The 21056-nt window shown below is 36.5% G+C and overlaps 2 protein-coding genes and 2 pseudogenes across 2 annotated transcripts; 2 read left to right on the plus strand and 2 right to left on the minus strand.

Moving 5' to 3' along the window:
* The first annotated feature begins 4246 nt into the window (after positions 1-4246).
* On the plus strand, positions 4247-7753 carry LOC121789221 (purple acid phosphatase 18-like). Its single transcript, XM_042187715.1, has 4 exons — positions 4247-4387; positions 5896-6564; positions 6696-6884; positions 6956-7753. The coding sequence occupies exons 1-4, from the start codon at positions 4247-4249 to the stop codon at positions 7259-7261; spliced, it is 1305 nt and encodes a 434-aa protein (XP_042043649.1). The 3' UTR covers positions 7262-7753.
* On the minus strand, positions 6790-9300 carry LOC121789222 (annotated as a pseudogene).
* Positions 9301-16135: 6835 nt separating this feature from the next.
* On the plus strand, positions 16136-16799 carry LOC121789226 (taxoid 14-beta-hydroxylase-like). Its single transcript, XM_042187725.1, has 3 exons — positions 16136-16347; positions 16403-16635; positions 16738-16799. Exons 1-3 carry the CDS (start codon positions 16136-16138, stop codon positions 16797-16799), a joined length of 507 nt encoding a protein of 168 aa, XP_042043659.1.
* A 192-nt stretch (positions 16800-16991) lies between these two features.
* Positions 16992-18224, minus strand: LOC121789227 (annotated as a pseudogene).
* Between the last annotated feature and the right edge of the window lie 2832 nt (positions 18225-21056).

Genomic DNA, 21056 nt, shown 5'->3' on the forward strand with positions numbered 1-21056 from the left:
GTGATTTTATCCCCACTTTATAGTGTGTTAATTTGGTTGAATTAATTCAAATCTAGAATGTGATTTCGGTATAGAGATCAGTAAAGAATGGCTAACATTCTTCTCACTTACTTTAACAATTCTCTCTTACTTTACTCAATTTTATTTTGTTTATCTTACTTTATCAATTCTTCTCACTTATTTTAATAATTGTGCATTAAAATTCGTGACGTTTCAAATGTTTTTATTTTTTTAATACAAAGGGAGTAGTTCAGAAACGTTGCCATATATTCATGCCAAATCTTTGTAGTACTATGTTATTTAGGAGTGACAATTACAAATTTTGTCTGATCTGAATTGTCTGATGAAATTTGATTTGATCTGATAAATTCAAAATTGCAGTATAAAAATCTTAAAATCCAATAATAAACATCAAGAAAATTTCAAAAATCTAACATCAAAATTCAAAAATCTAATACTACCAAATACCATTAGAATTGTTCAAATATTTTATACGACTATTTGTTAGGTTTATAATTGATATTTTTTTTATTATTTCGCGTTAAAGGCATAACATCCCCTTAAATGCAAAACGTATAACAAAAAAATACTATCTAAACTATTATTAGAGAATACATATGCCATTTTTAAATCTGAATTTCTTTTAAAAAACTAAAAATGAGGTAAAAATGACATTTGTTCTCTTATAATGAGTTGTTTTTTTATCTGTGTTTAAAATTAATTCTGTATTATACAAATATATATTAAATTATTTTAGATTTTAAAATATTCGATCCCATTCAAACATCCAAAAGTTTTAAAATTTTTGATACAATCTAATGCGAACATCTGGAATTGTTAAAAGTTTTGATCCGATTTGATCATCCAAAAAATCCAAACTCAATTATGACTTTTGATTTAGTTCGAATCAATCTTTTGGATTTTAAATATTTTGCACACTCTTAAAAAAGCTTTAGTGAATTTGGATTGTAATTTTTTTCCCTGGCCTGTGTTTTCTAGTGTTTGGTTAACTAGATCCAAGATAAGATAAGATAAAATTAAGAAAAAAATTCGTTATCGTGACACTTTATTTGCATTTTGGACTCCGTTTTAATTAATCAATCAATCAATAAGCTAACTGATTGATTATCAGTTATGAACCACTCACCCCTTAAAAGGGGTTATAAATGGGAGGGTTATCCTTTTTTTTTATATAGATGAGATATGTGGGACAAGATTTAATAATTTTAACACGCCCCCTTATGTATGGGCCGAAATGACACATCAGAGGGTTATCGATTTTTATATAAATGAGATAAGAACATCACCAGATCGATATGAGACCAAATTTAATAGTTTTAACACGCCCCCTCACGTATGGGCCGGAATGACACATCGGACTTCCATCATGTGGGTAGGTAAGAGAAGAAATAAAGAAATAAATCCATCATCGACTTGGGTCCGCTCCGATACCATATTAGAAATGGGTCACTCACCCCTTAAAAGGGAGCAAGAGAAGAGATAAATAGATAAATTCATCATCGACTTGAGTCCGCTCTGATACCATATTATAAATGAGTCACTCACTTCTTAAAATGCCTTATGAGGAGGAGGGTTATCCATTTTTATATAGATGAGATAGGAACATAACCAAATTGACGTGAGACAAGATTTAATAGTTTTAACAAGTTCGGCTATGATTAAGGTCTAAGCTTAACTGATTAACCGATTAAACGGTTTGGCTAATAACTGAAACGACCGATTACATACCAACACACATCCAAGCCGCCAACAATCACAAACGAACTTCATATCAAGAATCAATCAAAACTTATTTTTTAATGGAATCTCTAATATTTACATAAAATTCAAACATATTTTGTTGTAAATATTAAACTAAATAGTGATTTTATTCAAATTTGTTGAATAATGGACCAAATCATGTTGGGCTGAGTTATTTGTGAGCCCAAGTGAGAATTAAGTTGGCCCAAGTTATCGGTGCAGCCCACTTGCCTGTTTCACTTACGTGACGTTCCTGAGGACCGGTTCCTAGTTCCTCAATAACCGGCCGGTTCCGGCGATTAACTGAGAATTGGAGAACCGATTAAGTACCCCTATCCACTCCTATGCTAAACCAATAAAATACTAACAATTTTTTAAGCGATGATTAATTTTGAAGTGTACCTCAATGCTAAATCAACACACAGTCACCACATTTTGATATTTTTTATTTTCAAAATTAATTTGATTTTAAATTCATATTGTTGGGGAAAGAATAAGAATACAGAAGAAAGAAAACTGAAAATAAAATAAGAAAACAAAAGAATATGTAAAGTAAAAATTGATTTAAATAAAAATTACAAAGAATGTACTCAATTACTAGTAGTATCCCTCCAAATGACACATATAAATGGAAATATTAATAGACAATTTGCCGTTCATGACCAAAAAGTGAAAAAAGGCTAAAAAATTATCCCAAAATAGTAAATATAACCTCTAATGTCACCTACCCATATCTCTATGAATGATCCATGATATTAAAATTTTGTCCAATGCTTGTATGATAGCCTAGATAAAACCAAGATATATAAGTTATATGAATTATTTTGGTAGATAAAATAGGGTCATGTTAGGCCATCAAAGCCCATCTCAGCCCGCTGAGACCCGGAGCGAATTAGCTTTTAAGTGTGGATTATTTAACGGCCCAAAAGAGTGAAATATTATATCCCTATCTTAAAGTCAATCTTAATTAATTATCTTGTACTAATTTAACAACATGCCAGCCAAACATGCACATTTTGGTAGGTATATTTCCAACAAATGTCACATTATGCATTATAAAAAAGAGTAAATTATTAGGGCTGGCAATTTTCGACACGACACGATAATCCGACACGAATCCGCATGAAATTATTGGGTTGGGGTCAAGTCTTATTGGATCTGTGTCCTTATCGGGTTGACCCATTAAGAACCCGATAATTTCGGGTTGGGTTCGGGTCGGATGCGGGTCGGATACGGGTAACCCATTAAGAAATAATATTATTATTTTTATTATTATTTAAAAAATATATATTACTTTAATGTTTTAATTTCTTATAAATTAGGTTTAAATAGTATAAAACGAATTTTAATTGTGTAAATTAGGTTAAAAATTAAGGTTTAATCGTGTAATATTAGGTTTTAATCGTGTAATATCAGGTTCGGGTTGTTATCGTGTCGTGTCAACCCATATTATATCGTGTCGATAACGGGTTCGTGTCGGGTGCGGGTCGTGTTCGGATTTGAAGGTAGCAGGTCGGGTTCGTGTTCGGATTTACAGTTTCCTTAACAGGTCGGGTTCAGGTTAGGCCTTATTGGGTTGAGTCATTATCAGGTTGACCCGATAACGACCCAATCCGCACGACTTGCCAGCCCTATAAATTATCATTAATCAATTCAACTATCTCTTCTCTCCTTATTAGGAATCCAATTAATATATTGAACTATATTTTATCTATTGCTTTAGTATCCCAAAATAGTGAATATGACCTCAAATGTGATTACCCATTCATATAATCCAGGAAAGATCCATGATATTATAATTTTGTTCACGGAATATTTCTCCGTGTTACTCTTTTAGTCTATCCAAACAAATATGCCACGTGTCCTTTAAAAAGAATAAATTATCATTAGTAAATTCAATTATCTCTTCTCCCCTAATTAGTATTCTAATTAATACAGTTTAACTTTACTTTAGCATCTCTTAAAATCTCTGTGACACCCAATCTCTACATTTATAAACTATTTTATGTTATAATTCAGAGGAAAACATTAAAGAAAACATTTAATTTTAGAAAACATTAATAAATTCAAAGAATCTTAACTAGTGCAAATACACTAATTTAGTACGTATGTATATTAATTTGCCTTGTACGAATACAATGCAGTATTCCAAATAAGACGTCCTCGTATCTGTTGGTGAATTAATAATTAATGTGAAAATAACTCTTGTGCTACTACTAATCAATTGTGTAACAAATTAATCATGCACCTGTGTGGAAACTCTAATATGAAAATGGCAATAGGAAGTCAATAAATGGCCTACCAATTCACTCATGTCACTATGCATGTAGCCAAAATCACGAGGACCTTATTATAACAAATTTCCAATTGGATAAAGTGGAATCTAAGGAAAAATATATATAGGTTTAATTCAATTAATCTGTTACACTTAAATAAGCCTATATAAACTACATCAGCCAAAAAAATAAATCATATCATATCGATAATGGCTTCAAAACTATTTCTCATCATGGCCGTAGTAGCAGCAGCGCTGCCGTTCGCCGCGGTGGCTGATTATGTTCGACCGCCGCCGCGCCCAATACTTAATTCCTCGTTGAGCTCGCTGCCACCTTCTATTCCTCAGCAGGTGACTCATCACTTTCATTCTTCTTTATGAAAATGCTCTGCAAAATTTGGCTTGCGTTTAATGATTTTTTTTTTATCATATTACTAAATGAATGAAATATGATAGCTGTAAAAAGCTGTGAAAAATGGGTGATAGTAGGAAGGAATGTGGTTGAGCCATTTGTTAATGTGAACACTTTGACAAAACTTTGTTACTGTCTTGTCTAACTATACCATCTTCAATACTACACTAAAACCTAAAATTAGATAGATAATTAGCTTTAATGGTACTCCAAATCAATTTTATTTTTGATTTTTGAGTAAAAAATATTGTACCTATTTTTAGATTTACATTAAACTAAAACCAAAAACTATTTCAAATTTTGTGAGTTACTAAAAGACATAAAAGACATGATATAGAGAATATTCTTTAAAGTCCGAGTTTAGTGTAAATGGTTGGAGGAAAGTCATATTTGATGTGACATTTACGTTAATATGAGTTTGAGTTTAGTATAAATGGTTTGAGATAGTGTAACAAAATTTATTGAAAAACTTTTAACTTTTGTGTTTCAACATCCTACATCCATCAACCATCAATTTAGCTATGGAAAAGCCTTGATGCTCTGAAAAAACTTGGAAAAATATATCTAAAACAGGTTATGGATTAAAGTTGTACGTTTCCTACATATTTTTGTATTAATATCCAATTCGAATTTAGAAAATAGAGCTTTTTTTTAGAATGCCTATTTTTGCTTTCTTTAAGGACCCGACCCATATGTTTTGTTTATTATGTTTCGTGAAATTTTATGTCTCTTTTCTTAAAATTTACCATAGTACTAGTATTTGACTTATTAATATACATTTGTGTATTGCGAAATTAGATGTGTTTTATTTGAATATAAGACTCGTAATTTCAATGTTTCATACCGGTGAAAGAACTAGCAAATTAACGAATCAAGATAGAAATTTATTTTGATTTAAGTTACGGTAAAAGACAAACAACAAGAAGATTAATATTTTACTAAATTTTCTTAATTATTATTTTTTTATTTTAGGAGATTATTAATTTATGAGGCTGATGGGATCATGGGACCATAAATTTAAGAATCTCTTAAAAAACTATTCTCGTCATCCCATAAGTACTCCGTATTTCATTTTTCTTTCTTAATTGTCTCATTTCAAATCCATATTCCATTTAAGAAGTAATTGTATAAATCATTTATACTTTTTTATTATCCATAAAATGTGATAATTTGAGTGAGACAGATGAAGTACTCTCTTGTCCATAAAAAAAATACTAGTCCACAATTTTAATCCGAAGATAGAGATAAAAAAAATAGGTAAAGTAAGAATGATGAGGAGGAAAAATAGGTAAAGTACGAGAGAGAGGAGAAAAATTGGAAAAAGTATGAGGGAGAAACTTTCCATTTTTAGAATGAGACTATTTTTTTTGGACATCTCAAAATGGCAAAATGAGACTATTTTTCGTGGACAGAATGAGTATTATTTTATTGATTTACATGAATTTAGGTCCATATCTCCTTGGCCGGAGCTAACCACATGAGGATCTCATGGATCACACCCGACGAGAACGCTCCAAGCCTCGTCGTATACGGGACGTCGCCCAACACCTACCCCTTCACAGCTCAAGGAGAGAGCACTAGCTACCGTTACCTAACCTACAGATCCGGCACGATCCACCACACAGTCATCGGGCCACTCCGCGACAGCACCACCTACTTCTACAAATGCAGCGGGGTTGGTCCGGAGTTCCAGCTCCGAACCCCGCCGTCCAAGTTTCCCGTGACCTTCGCTGTCACGGGAGATCTAGGTCAGACCGGATGGACAAAGACGACTCTGGACCACACTGCGAAGTCCCAACACGACCTTCTCTTGCTCCCGGGTGACCTTTCCTACGCTGACTACCTGCAGCCCGGATGGGACTCGTTCGGACAACTGGTGCAGCCACAGGCAAGTGCAAGGCCGTGGATGGTCACACAAGGCAACCATGACGTTGAGCATATACCGATACTCAAACGTGGCTTCATCGCCTATAATGCGCGGTGGAAGATGCCGTATCAAGAGAGCGGTTCCGGGTCGAATCTGTTTTATTCATTCGACGTAGCCGGAGTTCATGTTCTAATGCTTGGTTCCTATACAGATTACGATGTGAACTCCGATCAGTATAAGTGGCTCAAGGTATGACTACATATATGTTCGTTTGATAGCAGAATTGAACTTGAAAATTTTGGCCTTATACATAAACGGCGACCAACACACGCACATACAAAATTTATAATAGTATTCACTTCTTCTTTTGGTGATGGTAGGGCGATCTTGCGAAGGTGAATCGTGGAAATACACCGTGGATCGTCGCGGTACTCCACGTGCCGTGGTATAACAGCAACACGGCTCATCAAGGTGAAGGTGATGGCATGATGGCAGCAATGGAGCCCTTGCTGCACGCGGCTTCCGTGGACATCGTTTTAACTGGTCATGTTCATGCCTATGAACGCACGGTATGGTTTGTTTCTTCTATCTTTATTCAACCTTTGAGTTTCAGCTGAACTATTTTACTGCAAAAAAACAGAAACGTGTCTTCAATGGCAAATCCGATCCTTGTGGATTTGTACACATTACAATTGGAGATGGTGGGAACCGAGAAGGATTAGCGAGCAAGTACAAGGAGCAGCCTGAGTGGTCTGCCTTTCGCGAAGCAAGTTTCGGCCATGGTGTTTTCAACGTCGTGAATATAACTCACGCACTTTGGGGCTGGCACAGGAACGACAATGATCAACCTGTGGCGGCAGACAAAGTCTGGATAAATTCACTATCGAGTTCAGGGTGCCTGGCTAAAAAGAAAAAAGAACTCAGAAAACTACTCTTGGCGCCATGAAACTGATGATTGTTCAACCAATTCTACAAACCATTTGTTTCATAAAGTCATGATTTTAATTTTGGATTCTCAACTAGAATATGTGCCTCAGAGATCCTTTTTCTAATTCTTGGTTATGTCAGTTACCACAGACATGATCATTTATCTGTTTACAATTTTCAGACTAAGGCATGAAGATATATGTTCTTCTCTCATTGGACTTCTAATGTGTATTTTTTCCATGGATTCCAATACAAATACTATGAAATTCTATACATGAAATGCAATATATCTATCCTCATACTGACTTCGCATGGCGACAAACAAACAAGAGTCTAAACATAATTTCTACCATAGACTCAACCAATACCTCATTCTCTCTAGTTGTAACCGCCCACCATTAATGTGCCTTCATCCAAGTGTTCCATTGAGCCCTCTTTGATGAAAAAGCTGCAAAGATCTCACTCGCCTTCTTTTTTGCCCTTCCAGAGTATAATCTGTTCGTCTTTGAACAAGATAGGGACACACGGAACCAGATCCTAAACAAGAGAAGGAAAACCAAGGGTTCATAACTTCCTTCACAATCTAGGCATTAACTTAATAATAATAATAATCAGTTTTCGTACTCTTAGTTTGACACCAATTTTCTTGCAATCACTTGAGCCCACATGAGTGCAGTCTAATCTCACAACATCATTGGACTCAAATGCTGTCCTCACTTTCTCCACGACGTTCACATACACACCATTCCTAGCTGCAATGTGACATAGGACGCAATGTAAGTATCTGATTTGCTAAAAATCTCAGAATCTCAGAGTTATACAAGTAGTTTACTAAGTTTCATAATAGGAGGAGAATTAAGCCCTCTGTTTCGCTTCTCCTTAGTTTCTTCAAACGTCAGGCCATCAGCTACATTCTTCACTAGCTTGGGATATATTGGCGCGAGAGGCTTCCATAACATAAGTGGAATCTGCGGCCGTTTTCTGAGGTCATAGTTATGCCCACGATACAGGAGGAGGATATTCAAGTGACGGTATATAATCTTCCCCCGGTCTTGTCCTGCAAAAGCACTGCAACACTGGTTAGCTTATAAAAACGAGAGGAAGCTCGTACATGTGTCAAAGTTGTGAAGGTTTTAAACCTCGAGATGGAAACAGATGTTGTCCATGTCGAGAGTCGGCACCCCAAGCACTTTATTCTCACAGCCTCAGCCCTTTTCCAGTGGCTGTGTATATCTTCCAGTGTGTTATGTGTAACACCTCCTCTCCCTATCATCACATTGGGATCCAAATCAATCAATTCATCAAGGAAAGCAAACATATTTAATTATTCAGTTATAATCGAGTTCAGATGTAGCAAGATATTTCAATCAACGGAAAAAGCCCTAAATAATTTTTATCATTTGAGTTGATTCATATACATATAATTGGAGAAATCCTAGCAATGAGAATACAAATGCTTAATCATAACAAGCAAATACAACAGAATTTCAAAACTTACCCAAATTGATTTGGCGGGAGCAATTGCTGTGGCGATACTTCTCAACCAGCTCAGCAACCTCCTCGTCGGGAATCGGATCTCCAAGAACCTTCTGGCGCTCCTTCGCCAGCTTCTCCAAATCCGGCTTCACCCTAGCCGGGGCGGTGGTCCCGGTCCAATTCCGGTCGAGCCGACCTGGTCCGAAAGGGGAGAATTTGGGGGGTTCGCGGAAACCAATTGGCTCAACGCCGGGGCTGATCTCCGAGTAAGAGTACATGAAATCGAAGGGCAGCTCAGGGGGTTTCTCAACGCTGTTGCTATTATTATCATTAACATTTGGTTGCTTGTCTTTCTTCTTTGCGGGTTTGATTTTTGTTCTGTTATGGAGTGTTTCTGGGCGTTTGGAGGAAAATGGAGGGTCGTGAATTTCTTCTAATGCTGCCGCTGCCGATGGCGGAGAGTGGCTGAGGAATCGGAATATGGCGGGGAGGCGAGTGGATGAGGAAGGAGATGGATGGATTGCTCGACGCCATGAAAATAGCTTCAACATGTTGCAGAGAAGAGTGAGTTACCGAATTTCCCCCAATTAAGTGTTCAAGTGAAATGAAAATGCTTAGTAGTCCATACTCCATAATTATAGTGAACAAAAAAATTAAATTTGAAAGTAGTACTTTGTGCATGTTTATTGGGCCCTGGCCCCAATAAGATTCATTTATTAAAAGGTTATTAGAGTATCCACGATAAGGGAGCCCGGGCGGCCGCCGACTCCGCGGTGGCGCTGCGGCTCCCTATTGCGATGGACAGCTTAGCCCGGGCGGGGAGGGGCGGACACGCCATCGCCGAGTAGTCAGCGTGGACGGGGCTGAGGGGGAGGGGGGGGGGGCGCTGACCGCGGCTGGCTATTGCACGGAGCCGCGAGCCGCGGCACCCCGGAAACTCCATTTTTTGGCTGCCAGTCTTACTAAGTCTACACAAGCCTAAACTTTGAATACATACATTATAATTCCAATTTATAAATTAAGATATGATCTATATTGTTCACTTCATTAAAGTCAAAATTTTGACGAACTAAGGCCATCTATAACGCATGGTGGAAAGGAGGGGTCGACCGCACATGGGGTCTGGCCCGAGGCCGGCAGCGTTGGAGGTGGCGTGGGAGGGATCTGGCCTGCGTCTGGGATGATGGAGGGGGCTTTGGACACGCCTGTTTGCCGCCCGTCTCGGCATTGTGGGTAGGGGTGTGCATTCGGGTTTCGGTTCGGTTTTTTGCTAAAACCGAACCAAAACTGAAAAACCGAATTTAGTTCAAAATCCAAACCGAACCGAACCCGAAAAACCGAAAAACCGAAAACCGAACTTTAAAAACCGAAAAACCCGAACAAAACCGAAAAACCAGAAAAAAAAACCAAAAAACCTGAAAAAATAAATATAATATAAATATATATTTATATTTATATATGTGTATTTTATTTTATTTTATATATACTAATAGAATATTTATATATAATATAAAATTAATAAAACATATAATATATATTATATAGTAGAATATATTAAAAAGAATATATTATTATATAATATAATATATTAAATTAATAGAATATATATATATAAATTCGGTTTTTTGGTTTTTTTCTTCGCCCGAATCGAACCGAAAAACCGAAAAACCAAAATTTTTTTATTTTTAAAACCGAACCGAACCGAAAAAACCGAACCGAATTTCAAAATTTCGGTTTGGTTCGGTTCGGATATTCGGTTTCCGATTTTTTTGCTCACCCCTAATTGTGGGCGCACGGGTTGGATCCGAACTCTTTTTATAAAAAAAAATGAATTTTTCCTATTATTATTTTATTCCTATCCCCTAAATTCTTCTAGTATGGAGTGGTTAAACTACTACCAAGAAAGAAACTATGACCAAAATACAAGAATTCCTCCAAAATACAAATTAATATTCTAAAAACAAACTACATAGTGAGCAAGGTCAATATATTGATAATCACAACACCACCAAACTAGAAAGGGAACCCAAAACCAACAGATCCCAGTTAACTTCAAGACAAGATTTTTCTGAACTCACAAATGGAAATAACTTTAAAAACCAACCACATACCAAGGATCATTAGTTTCAAAAATGTAGTGAAATTTATTGTGACTTTTATAATTTTTATTATCATATTTTCACCACTAGTACTTATTATCTAGAAATCAATCAGTATAATATTGAACAAAATTTATACAGAAGTTATATGATACAAATGAAAATGACATCAATTGTAGCGAGACAATTAAGAAATTTAAAAATATTATAACTTAATTAGCTGATTTTACAATTTCTCTATTTAATTAATTAATTAATAATACTACTCCATTACTTTACAGCTTTTAACAAATTACTATGCATGCAATGCACTGGGATCACGTATAGCATCTCCAATGCACGGATGTCCCACTCGGACATCCACTAGAACTTCCCAAAAACACCTCCTGGCACGTCACTAGGACTTCTCATCCCACTGCCACGTCACTAGGACTTCCCCTTCACAATCCGCCCTTCCCATCGCCCTTCCCACTAGGACTTCCCGCAATTAAAAAAAATCACAATTATTTAATTACGTAACGGAATTGTAATTTTGACACGGAATACGGGAAAATTACATAATAAAAAAGAAAAAATACATAGTCATACAAAAAAGAAAAAATACATAGTCATACAAAAAAGAAAAAATACATAGTCATACATTCTCGGATGTCCAACGAGCCGTATATATAGAGTTTTTTTTAAAAAAATAAATAAATACCGGACGTCTGACCCGGACGTCCGACCCATGCCACAATGGCGGACGTCCGCCCGCCCGTCGCCCGGACGTCCGAGGACATGCGACGTCCATACGGGACATCCGTATCCGAGTGCCTTCGTTACAATGGCGGACGTCCCAGTCGCCCGTCGCGGATGTCCGACCGGACGTCCGCCATTGGAGATGCTCTAAGAGTTTTCATCCTCTCTTTCTAAATTTTGTCTTTGATTTCCATCGAATTTATACAATCTATAGACTGATTTAATTCTTAATTAAATTCAATAGTGAATAAAAATAAGTAAATAAATATAACGGTGAGTACATGATTGGATCTGCACGGTGCGGACGTCATGAGTACCTCTTAACATAGTTAATGAAAAATAATTATTGAAAATTTGAAACATGATATAAATAGGAATTTGTGTCCTTGCTTGGCTTTGCTTCTATTTAATTCATGAATCTCAAAAGGTTAATAATCATTTAAAATTTTAAATCATGAAGTTTTGTCAAATTCTTATCGAACTTTGAAATTAGAATATTAAATTATGAATTTTCAATTTTTCTCAGTTGTCCTATTAATGCACAAAATATCGTCTTTTAACGATATTCAAAATGACGTGTTTCATTAACATAAATATTTTTCTTTTATATTCATTTATTTTATTATTTCTCTTGTTATTTTATTGATAGATTATCGTTTTTAACATCATCAAAAGACCTCGATATGTGCATGAATGAGACAATTAAGAAAAATTAAAAAATTCGTTCAATTTCAAAGTTATGGAATAAACCAGAATTTTGACCAAATTTCATGATTTAAATGAGTATTATCCTTATATAAAAATAGTAATTGAAAAGTAAGTCTTTTATTACATATGAGTAGTAAGAAAACATCAAATTAACAATCATGTTCGCAAATACAGAGTCTTGGGCCAATATTTCCAGAACAACTTGACTTGCCTTCGACATATTTTGATACACACTTAATTTGACAACAATCGTCGCCGCAAACTCCTCCACCACAACATATTTTTTCTCCACATTCGCCGAATCCGGTTAAACATTTTTCTGCTCTTCCCACCTCAACTGCCAAAATAATATCTATTTTTCTCACAATATACAATTAAATATACTATAAGAACTAAAAAATTATACTTGTGCACCTCATTACTCATTTGGTAATACTATAACAGGTAGTATTATGAGTAAAAGAGAGAACTTGAAGATCAAAACATGTATTTTGAATTTTGAAACAATAATTTTCTTATGTTTCGTTGTAATTTAATTATAGATGTTTTTGCACAACGATTATACAAAATACCAAATTAAAATGCGACAATAGTATACAAATAAAAATGTTTTGTCTTTTGAAACTTGGTAAAACCCCTCATTTCTTGCATGTGTCTATGCCATTGGATACAGGATTAGACACAAATACTATTTAGAAAAAAATATAAACAAGATTAAAATACCCCTCAAACCATAGATTAAAACTGATTGGTAATTTAGAAACCTAGTATTGTATAATATGTTGAAAATGTGGCTAACTAAATAATTTACCTGAGGCAAAAGTAAGAATCAACAGAATGCAAATGGATTGATAGATTGAAGCCATTTTCGTAATTAGATTCGTTGTTTATATTTCAGAATTGAAAGATAGAGATGCCATATACTCCATGCAAATGGAGTATATATATGGAAGTTTTGCAGTTAAGACATTGTTTACATTAATATATTTTGCCAGATTTAAGAATGGGTTTTCCATTCATATATTCCATGGCCACACAATTAATAATTTAGTCTATTTTATTGTTGTGTTAATTGTTAATTTCCTAAAATCGTACAATAGAAAAGAGACTGCATAATAAGATAAGAGGATTAAATTTGGCGTGGGCTTTACTTTACAACTAAAGAAAAAAAGGAAAGTGCTCCAAAAAATAAAAAATAAAAAATAAAAAGTTACAATTACAATGTCACTTCGCAGTAAAAATTTGATGGTCCTTCCATACCAAATGGCATGATGATTTGGTATACCTCACCAATAATTTCTTAACAAATGGACATAAAAAGGACCCACGTGTCACATCTATTTAACATCAACTCATAATTCCATTAATTAATTTATGAAAAGTAGCATAATACTATTTAATAAGAATTATCATACCTTAGAATTGGCAATGTCATATAATACAATATATATGCATATTAACTTCATAATATAATTGTAATATTTCACTCATAAAAAGGTAATCATAGTATTATATTCTTTCAGGTCAAGAAAAAATATTATACTATTATAATTATTATAATTGTTTGATAGTAGTATTATTTTGAGACTGATGGGTAAGAGTTTTTTTCTTTATTTTTATATTCATACATAAAATTGATAAAATTAAAATTTATGACTATAACTTATATTTTATATAGCTTTCAATTATTATTATGTTAAAAATTATTAATAAAATTTAATATGAGGATTCACTATCTTATCTTCATGCAATTAAAATGAACTTATTAGTAAAAGAAGAACTTCAATTATAAAATAAAACAAAGAGTATTTTAATAATATATTAAAAGTTACAAATAATAACATATTCCACTGTCTATGTAGTCAAACAAACACATACATATATATTTTATAAAAAACTTTGGAGGAAAACTTACCCATGGAATTCAAAAGGGATGGAGAATTGAAAATAATTTCTTATCTATATTGTATGAAAACACCGAATGAAAATTGAATAGACATAAGAATATTTTTATTTTATAAGAGAGATGTTGGAGTATATTTCATTCTAATTCTATGGTATGATAATTCCATATTTAATAGTATTATACTACTTTTCATAAATTGATTAATGAAACCGTTATATTAGTGAATTGATGTTAAATAGATGTGGCATGTAGACCATTTTTTTATATCTAGTTGTCAAGGAATTATTGGTGAGGTATACCAAATCTTCACGCCACTTGATATGGAAGGACCATCAAATTTTTTCCCGACCACTAAGTCTCACACAAACGGATCAACATCGAATCTAGGAATTTTTATTTAGCATGCGATAACTGATTGCAAAGACTTAGAGCTTCAAAATCTGACTCATCATTGTTCTTCTCTTGTAAGAAATTTTCTTTCCTCTATTCCATCCTTCAATTAAAATTTTGTTTCTATTTTTTTTTCTAGATAAAACTTCACTGTAGGTAAAAAGTGGATTAATTTGTAGTGCTACTTTAGTTTTGAAGAGCGTGTTATAGTTACTAAAATTTGATCTTTTGGCTTATTTGAGCAAAACCTTCATTTAAAATTGCACTAAAAGACGTTTATTTAAATTTATAGTAGTAGGTTTCTACTACTAGACCGTTTATATTTATTATTTTATAAAAACAGGATCTCGGTATAATATTAGCAGAAAATTTGTGGTGTAAATGTATTCCTTGTTCCCCTGCTGAGTCTGCCCAAGCTTGAAGTCGATAATTAGGTGAACTCTTTCTACTTTTGTTCTAGTATAGTAATGGAATTCCATTTTAATAAAGAGGTTTAGATGTATTCCGACTCAGGGAGTGACGCACAACAATTATGCGTCGTTATTAATGAACGACGCACAACCCTTATGCGTCTTTAGTTAATGACGCACAAGGGTTATGCGTCGTTCAAAGACGCATAAGAATTATGCGTCTTACCCTAGTGATGCATAACCATTATGCGTCACACTGGTAAGCATTTTCGCCTGTCACCCGGGTGACCCGGGTTCGATCCCTGGCAACGGCACAATTTTTTAAGTGATTAGTATTTGATAAAAATGAGTTATTCTAAACATTTATTTTTGGCAAATAGATATTACTCTTATAAAAGAATTATGCGCCTTTGCTGGGGATCGAACCCGGGTCACCCGGGTGACAGGCGGGAATGCTTACCAGTGTGACGCATAAGGGTTAAGCGTCATTAGGGTAAGACGCATAATTCTTATGCGTCTTTGAACGACGCATAACCCTTGTGCGTCATTAACCAAAGACGCATAAGGGTTGTGCGTCGTTCATTAATAACGACGCATAACTGTTGTGCGTCACTCCCTAAGTCGGAATACAACTAAACTTCTTCATTAAAATGGAATTCCATTAACATACATCACCCAAAAAAGAATTGTTCCATAATTAGGTTGATAGTCGAGATGAATTCCAACAAGAAGACAAAAACTCACTCAATGCAATTCAATAGAGACTATATCTAATAAAGGAAAAATGCCATATAGCAGTACATATTTGTTGTTGGTTTCATAAGCGAGCCCTGACATGAGTGCATGCGCACCGGCGTGCTCAATGTCGTGCGCATAACGTTGTACAGTGTTGAGCACGCCGCATTTGCGTGCTCAATGTGCTTATCACGAGCTACACAATCCAATAATTGAACACATGTATATCTATTTATATAATATTATAAGCCCATGCATCATCACTTGTAAGGGAACCAAATCCAATAGATGCCATTCAACATCAAGACAAGATTCCTCTGAACTCACTAACTGATATAAATCCAAAAACCAACCATATACCAAGCTAAGTCAAATATATTGATAATCACAACATCTCCAAACCACTTCATTGATTTCTCCATCACTTCACAATGCCCTCCCTCCTTCCTATCTTCCTCCTCCCTCTCATCCTCCTCCCCATATACCTCATCCTCTCCACAACAAGAAAATCACCCAAAAACACACCCCCGGGATCCTTCGGAATCCCGTTCATCGGGCAGAGCCTCAGCCTCCTGTGGGCCATGCGCGCCAACACCGCCGACGAATGGATCGCCGGCAGAGCCCGGAGATACGGCGCTGTCTCGTAGCTGAGCCTTTGGCACACCGACCCTGTTCATCTACGGCCGGGCTGCAAACAGGTTTGTTTTCTCTGGCGATGGGAACAAACTGAGCAATCAGCAGACGGATTCGGTGAGGATGGTCTTAGGCGATCGCTGCCTGTTGGAGCTTGTCGGGGAGGATCATAAGCGGATTCGAAACGCGCTTTCGTCTTTTCTGAAGCCAGATAGCTTGAAGGATTACATTGGTAAGATGGGAGGAAGAAGTGATGATGCACCTCCGTATGCATTGGCATGGGAAGAACAATCTCAAGGTATGAATTGGTTAGCTTGTGTGTGTGTGTGTTTTGTTGCTCGGGTCTCAACTCGGTAAGAGCTCGCCCGAGTGTAACTCATCGATTAACCGCCAATTTCAGGTTATGCCACTAATGAAGATGCTGACATTCAACATAATATGCTCACTTCTGTTTGGTGTTGAGAGAGGATCAGTGAGAGACACACTTGTATTGTATTTCCAAGAGATGGTTGATGGGATTTGGTCTCTCCCTCTCAATCTGCCCTTTACACGCTTCAACCGAAGCCTCAAAGGAAATATGATCAAAAGAATATGAAGGTACTTTTAAATCCCAGAATATGAAGGTACTTTTACAGTGGATCAAACAAGGAAATATGATCAAAAGAGAAGTAAATATTAATAGTATTAGGCATGCTAAGCTTGTTGAGTATTATATATGAACTAACTAGAATATACAGGATGAATACAGTTTGTATCACCTAGAATTTACATACAGGTTTGTATCAACTAGAATATACATACCAGATTCCAGGCACAATAACCTGCATAACTACGAGGACAACGTAGTTGCTTAGCAGCTTTCTGGTCTGGAATATTTTGGTGGCAACGAAGGGCAGTGCTCGTTCATGTGAGGATAAGGTTCCATGGTATTGTATCCAGGCAACTCCATCCGGTATTTCCCTTTGATTTGACAATAGGGAAGTTTTACTGTGTCCGCATCGTTGCACCACTTAGGCAAACGGCTTGAATTGTTGTCAAAGAACTTCAGAGAGTATGCATCTTTTATCTGAAAAATAGGTGTAGATAATCAATAACATGTTGGGTTTAATAAATATGGAATATGATCAATACTCCGAAAGTAAATGCAGTGTGCTCACCGTGAACTCAGTTACTTGAATAGAGTTTGCAAGTTCCCCAAACAGTCCTGCTTCCTTGTACATTTCAAAGACAAAAGCAACACATGAAGTTGACTTCCCGTCAACATAAACCCAATCGTCTTGTTCGGGGATTGCCAACAGTTCACCAAAAGATGATCCACGTTTCTCGACTTCCACAAGAATCTCTGAGAGAGTTAAGTTCTGCAGAGGTCAAAATTTCATAATATGTTACAACATTGCAATAAGGTGATCGGGATATATCAGACCAATATTCTGCACTCAGAGCTTAACTAGAAGGCAAGCTTACTCTCTACTTCAAAAGATTTTCCCAAATTGGTAATTACAAAACCTTTCTGTCTGTCAACAGAAGACTTCCAATGGAAAAAAAAGATTTGTTTGGTTCATATCGGATGCATACACAGGGAAACAAAGCCACATACATGAAATAGGCCCTCAATGTTTTTGTGTTCAGTGAACTGCTGGAAATTGTTAGATTGTTCAAGCAATGTCTAATTTTGAGAAGTGAAAACACTAACAAAGCCAACATGGTGATACACAAATCAGCTTCCTTACATGAAATAATCCTTTGCTTCATAAACTTCAATTGTAAAATCAACGAGATGGGAATTAATATGACCTGAGTTCCAAGACGTTTGTTCAATGCTTCAGTCCACAAGCTACCGGCTTATGCAGGAGCCATCTGAGTCCAAACAGTCATAACAGAAGCAACCTGTAAACAAACAAGTTAAAAAGGGAAGAAGATGACAAATAAGCAATATACTCTCAGCAGCACAGTTGATTCATTAATTTGATCACCCAACAGCATCAAATAACATAAACCATTGATTGATACTTGGTTTACCGGAAGTCACAGATACTTGTTGTTATCAAAGAACATCATCAGATAACATTAACCATTGATTGGTACTTGTTTTTTCTCACTTTATATCGTCATGTTTTCAGAATGTACATGGTTTACCGGAAGTCACAAACTATTGTTGTTAAGAGTAACAGACTAGCCGCTTCTGCAGTCAAGAACTATACGTCTATGTGAAGCCTAACAAAGATGAGCAATCATTTTTTTTCAGACTTCTAGCTATTCCTGGTTAGGCATGCCAAGTGTCTATGAGTCCCCAGCTCATTCTTCAACATGCACATGGTCAGAGTCATAGCCCCTCCCACTATTTGGGAACTTACAGTTTCATGTTCTACTTCACTCCCCGAACGGGGTTCTTTCACCCTTCTGTCATGGTACTACTTCGCTATAGGTCACCCAGGAGTAATCCCAATAAAGTAAACATTTCCTCATATTCACAAGTAAAATCACTGGTCAAAAAAATGGCAAGGGACTCATAAGTTTTATGGGCTTTCCTGGGTTATTTTCCCCCAAGAACAAGTATATCTTGAGAATGCGATCAAGTAAATGAATTCCATGAATATATCATACATACATAATAACAAATTTATGAGAATCAACTGCAGTTGAAATGTATAGTAAAATGACACAGGAAACAGAGAAAATTAGAAATGAAGAAACAAAAAAAGTGAGCTGCTATTGTCTCGCATAACTACTTGTAATAATGGAGTGCTCATTTCAGTTGGAAGAAGCTCGGCTAGAAAGGAGTTCGGTAAGCTCGGCTTACCGAGCTGGAACTAGCCTGGAACTAGCCGAGAAGAAGAAGGCAGAAGTCGGTAAGCTCAGCGGTAAGGAAGCTCGGTAAGGAAGCTCGGCGTTGAGCTGGAATGAGCCGAGAAGGAAGAGTTCGGTTGTAAGCCGAGCCGAGAAGGAAGAGTTCGGTTGTAAGCCGAGAAGGAGTTCGGTTGTAAGCCGAGGAAGGAGTTCGGTCTTGAACCGAGGAAGGAGTTCGGTCTTGAACCGAGAAGGTAGAAGCAACCTAGCCGAACTAGCCGTTGGAGCAGCAGTTAGTTAGCTGAGATGTAGCGGTTATTCTTTTGCTTTCTTGATTCTTCTTGTAGTTAGTTAGTAGCAGTTGCTACTTGATTATAGAGCTTTAAATAGCTCACCGTGTATGTAGTGTAGAGAAGAGTTTAATCAATAAAGAGTTTTCCAGTTTTCTCTCCAAGTTTATCATCTTCAATACTCAAAGTGTGAGTGTGTGTGTGTTGTGTTTTCTGCATTGTGTGATCTCATACAACAGTGAGTGTGTGTGTGATCTTATTGAGTGTGTGAAAGCCTTGTGTGTGCGAATCCTAACAAGTGGCGCCGTCTGTGGGAAAGGGATATTGAAGCTGATTTGCAGAGGATCAAACGGTTTCAGAGATGGCAGCAAGGCTTGATGCAGAAAAGTTCACAGGCAAGAATGATTATGGCCTGTGGAAGATGAAGATGAAGGCGGTTTTAATTCAACAAGGCTTGGCGGCAGTTCTTGCAAAACCAGAGGAGAAAGGAAAGGCTCCAGTGCTTGATGAAAAAGCTCAGGCAAAGATGGAGGAAATGCAGCTCAAGGCACATTCTGCAGTGATTCTGTGCCTTGGAGATAAGGTCTTGAGGGAAGTTCAAGAAGCCAAGACTGCGGTGGAGATCTTGGACAAGTTAGATGAAGTTTACTTGGCCAAATCCTTGGCTAACCGGGCTGTATCTCAAGAAGAGGCTGTATGCCTATAGTTTTTCTGGAGATAGGTCCATCATTGAGCAGCTAGAGGAGTTCAACAAGATCATTGATGACCTGGGATCTGTTGATGTCAAGATCTCAGATGAGGATAAGGCCATTCTCACATTGAATGCCTTGCCTAGCTCGTATGACCAGCTAAGTGATGCAATTATCTATGGAAGAGATAAACCTATCACCTATGCAGAAGTCTATTCAGCCTTGATGGCCAAAGAACTCCAGAAGACAGCCAACAGAGGCTCTGCAAGCTCCAATGTTCAAGCTGCAGAGGCCTTGAATGTGAAGAAGTTCAAGAAGCAGAACTTCAAGAAGAAGTTTGAGGGCCCTAAACCCTCAAGTTCTGATGCTCAGAAGGAAACCAGAGCTTGCTATTGGTGCAAGAAACCTGGACATTTGAAGAAGATTGTCATGCATGGAAGAGAAAGATGGCCTCTGAGGGACACAATCAATCTGATTGTGTGGAGAGTGCTGATCCCCCGGCTCAACTCATGAATATCAGTGATAGTGGGGTCAGTCATAGGTGGATAATGGACTCGGGGTGCAGCTTCCATATGTGCCCAAATAGAAGCTGGTTTCATGATCTTCAAGAAGCATCGGGTACGGTTGTTTTGTAATAATCACATTTGTCAGATCAAAGGAAAGAAGGTAAGTAGCTAAGCCTACAAGATGGCTCTATAAAGATCCTAACTGGTGAGGTATATTCCAGAAGTAAAGAGGAACCTCATCTCATTGGGAATGCTGGAACAGAAAGGGTTCACCATATTGATGAGTCAAGGAAAATTGTTTGTGAAATCTGGAGATGCAGTGATGATGGAGGCTGATATATTCTCTATTATCTGAAGGCTAAGGCTGTTGATGGAGAAAGCAATGCAGTGTCAGATGATTCCAAAATGCTATGGCACAAGAGATTGGGCCACCCAGCCGAAGGAAGC

This window comes from Salvia splendens, unplaced genomic scaffold (genome assembly GCF_004379255.2).
Source record: "Salvia splendens isolate huo1 unplaced genomic scaffold, SspV2 ctg177, whole genome shotgun sequence".
Lineage (NCBI taxonomy): Eukaryota > Viridiplantae > Streptophyta > Magnoliopsida > Lamiales > Lamiaceae > Salvia > Salvia splendens.

What these genes read in the sequence shown, in the direction of transcription:
- LOC121789221 (XM_042187715.1), top strand. Translation starts at nt 4,247, where the DNA reads ATGGCTTCAAAACTATTTCTCATCATGGCCGTAGTAGCAGCAGCGCTG. An exon ending in CACCTTCTATTCCTCAGCAG is followed by an intron (nt 4,388 to 5,895) that starts GTGACTCATCAC and finishes ACATGAATTTAG; the next exon opens with GTCCATATCTCCTTGGCCGG. An exon ending in TTCATGCCTATGAACGCACG is followed by an intron (nt 6,885 to 6,955) that starts GTATGGTTTGTT and finishes GCAAAAAAACAG; the next exon opens with AAACGTGTCTTCAATGGCAA.
- LOC121789226 (XM_042187725.1), top strand. Translation starts at nt 16,136, where the DNA reads ATGCCCTCCCTCCTTCCTATCTTCCTCCTCCCTCTCATCCTCCTCCCC. An exon ending in CGGAGATACGGCGCTGTCTC is followed by an intron (nt 16,348 to 16,402) that starts GTAGCTGAGCCT and finishes GGCTGCAAACAG; the next exon opens with GTTTGTTTTCTCTGGCGATG. An exon ending in ATGGGAAGAACAATCTCAAG is followed by an intron (nt 16,636 to 16,737) that starts GTATGAATTGGT and finishes CGCCAATTTCAG; the next exon opens with GTTATGCCACTAATGAAGAT.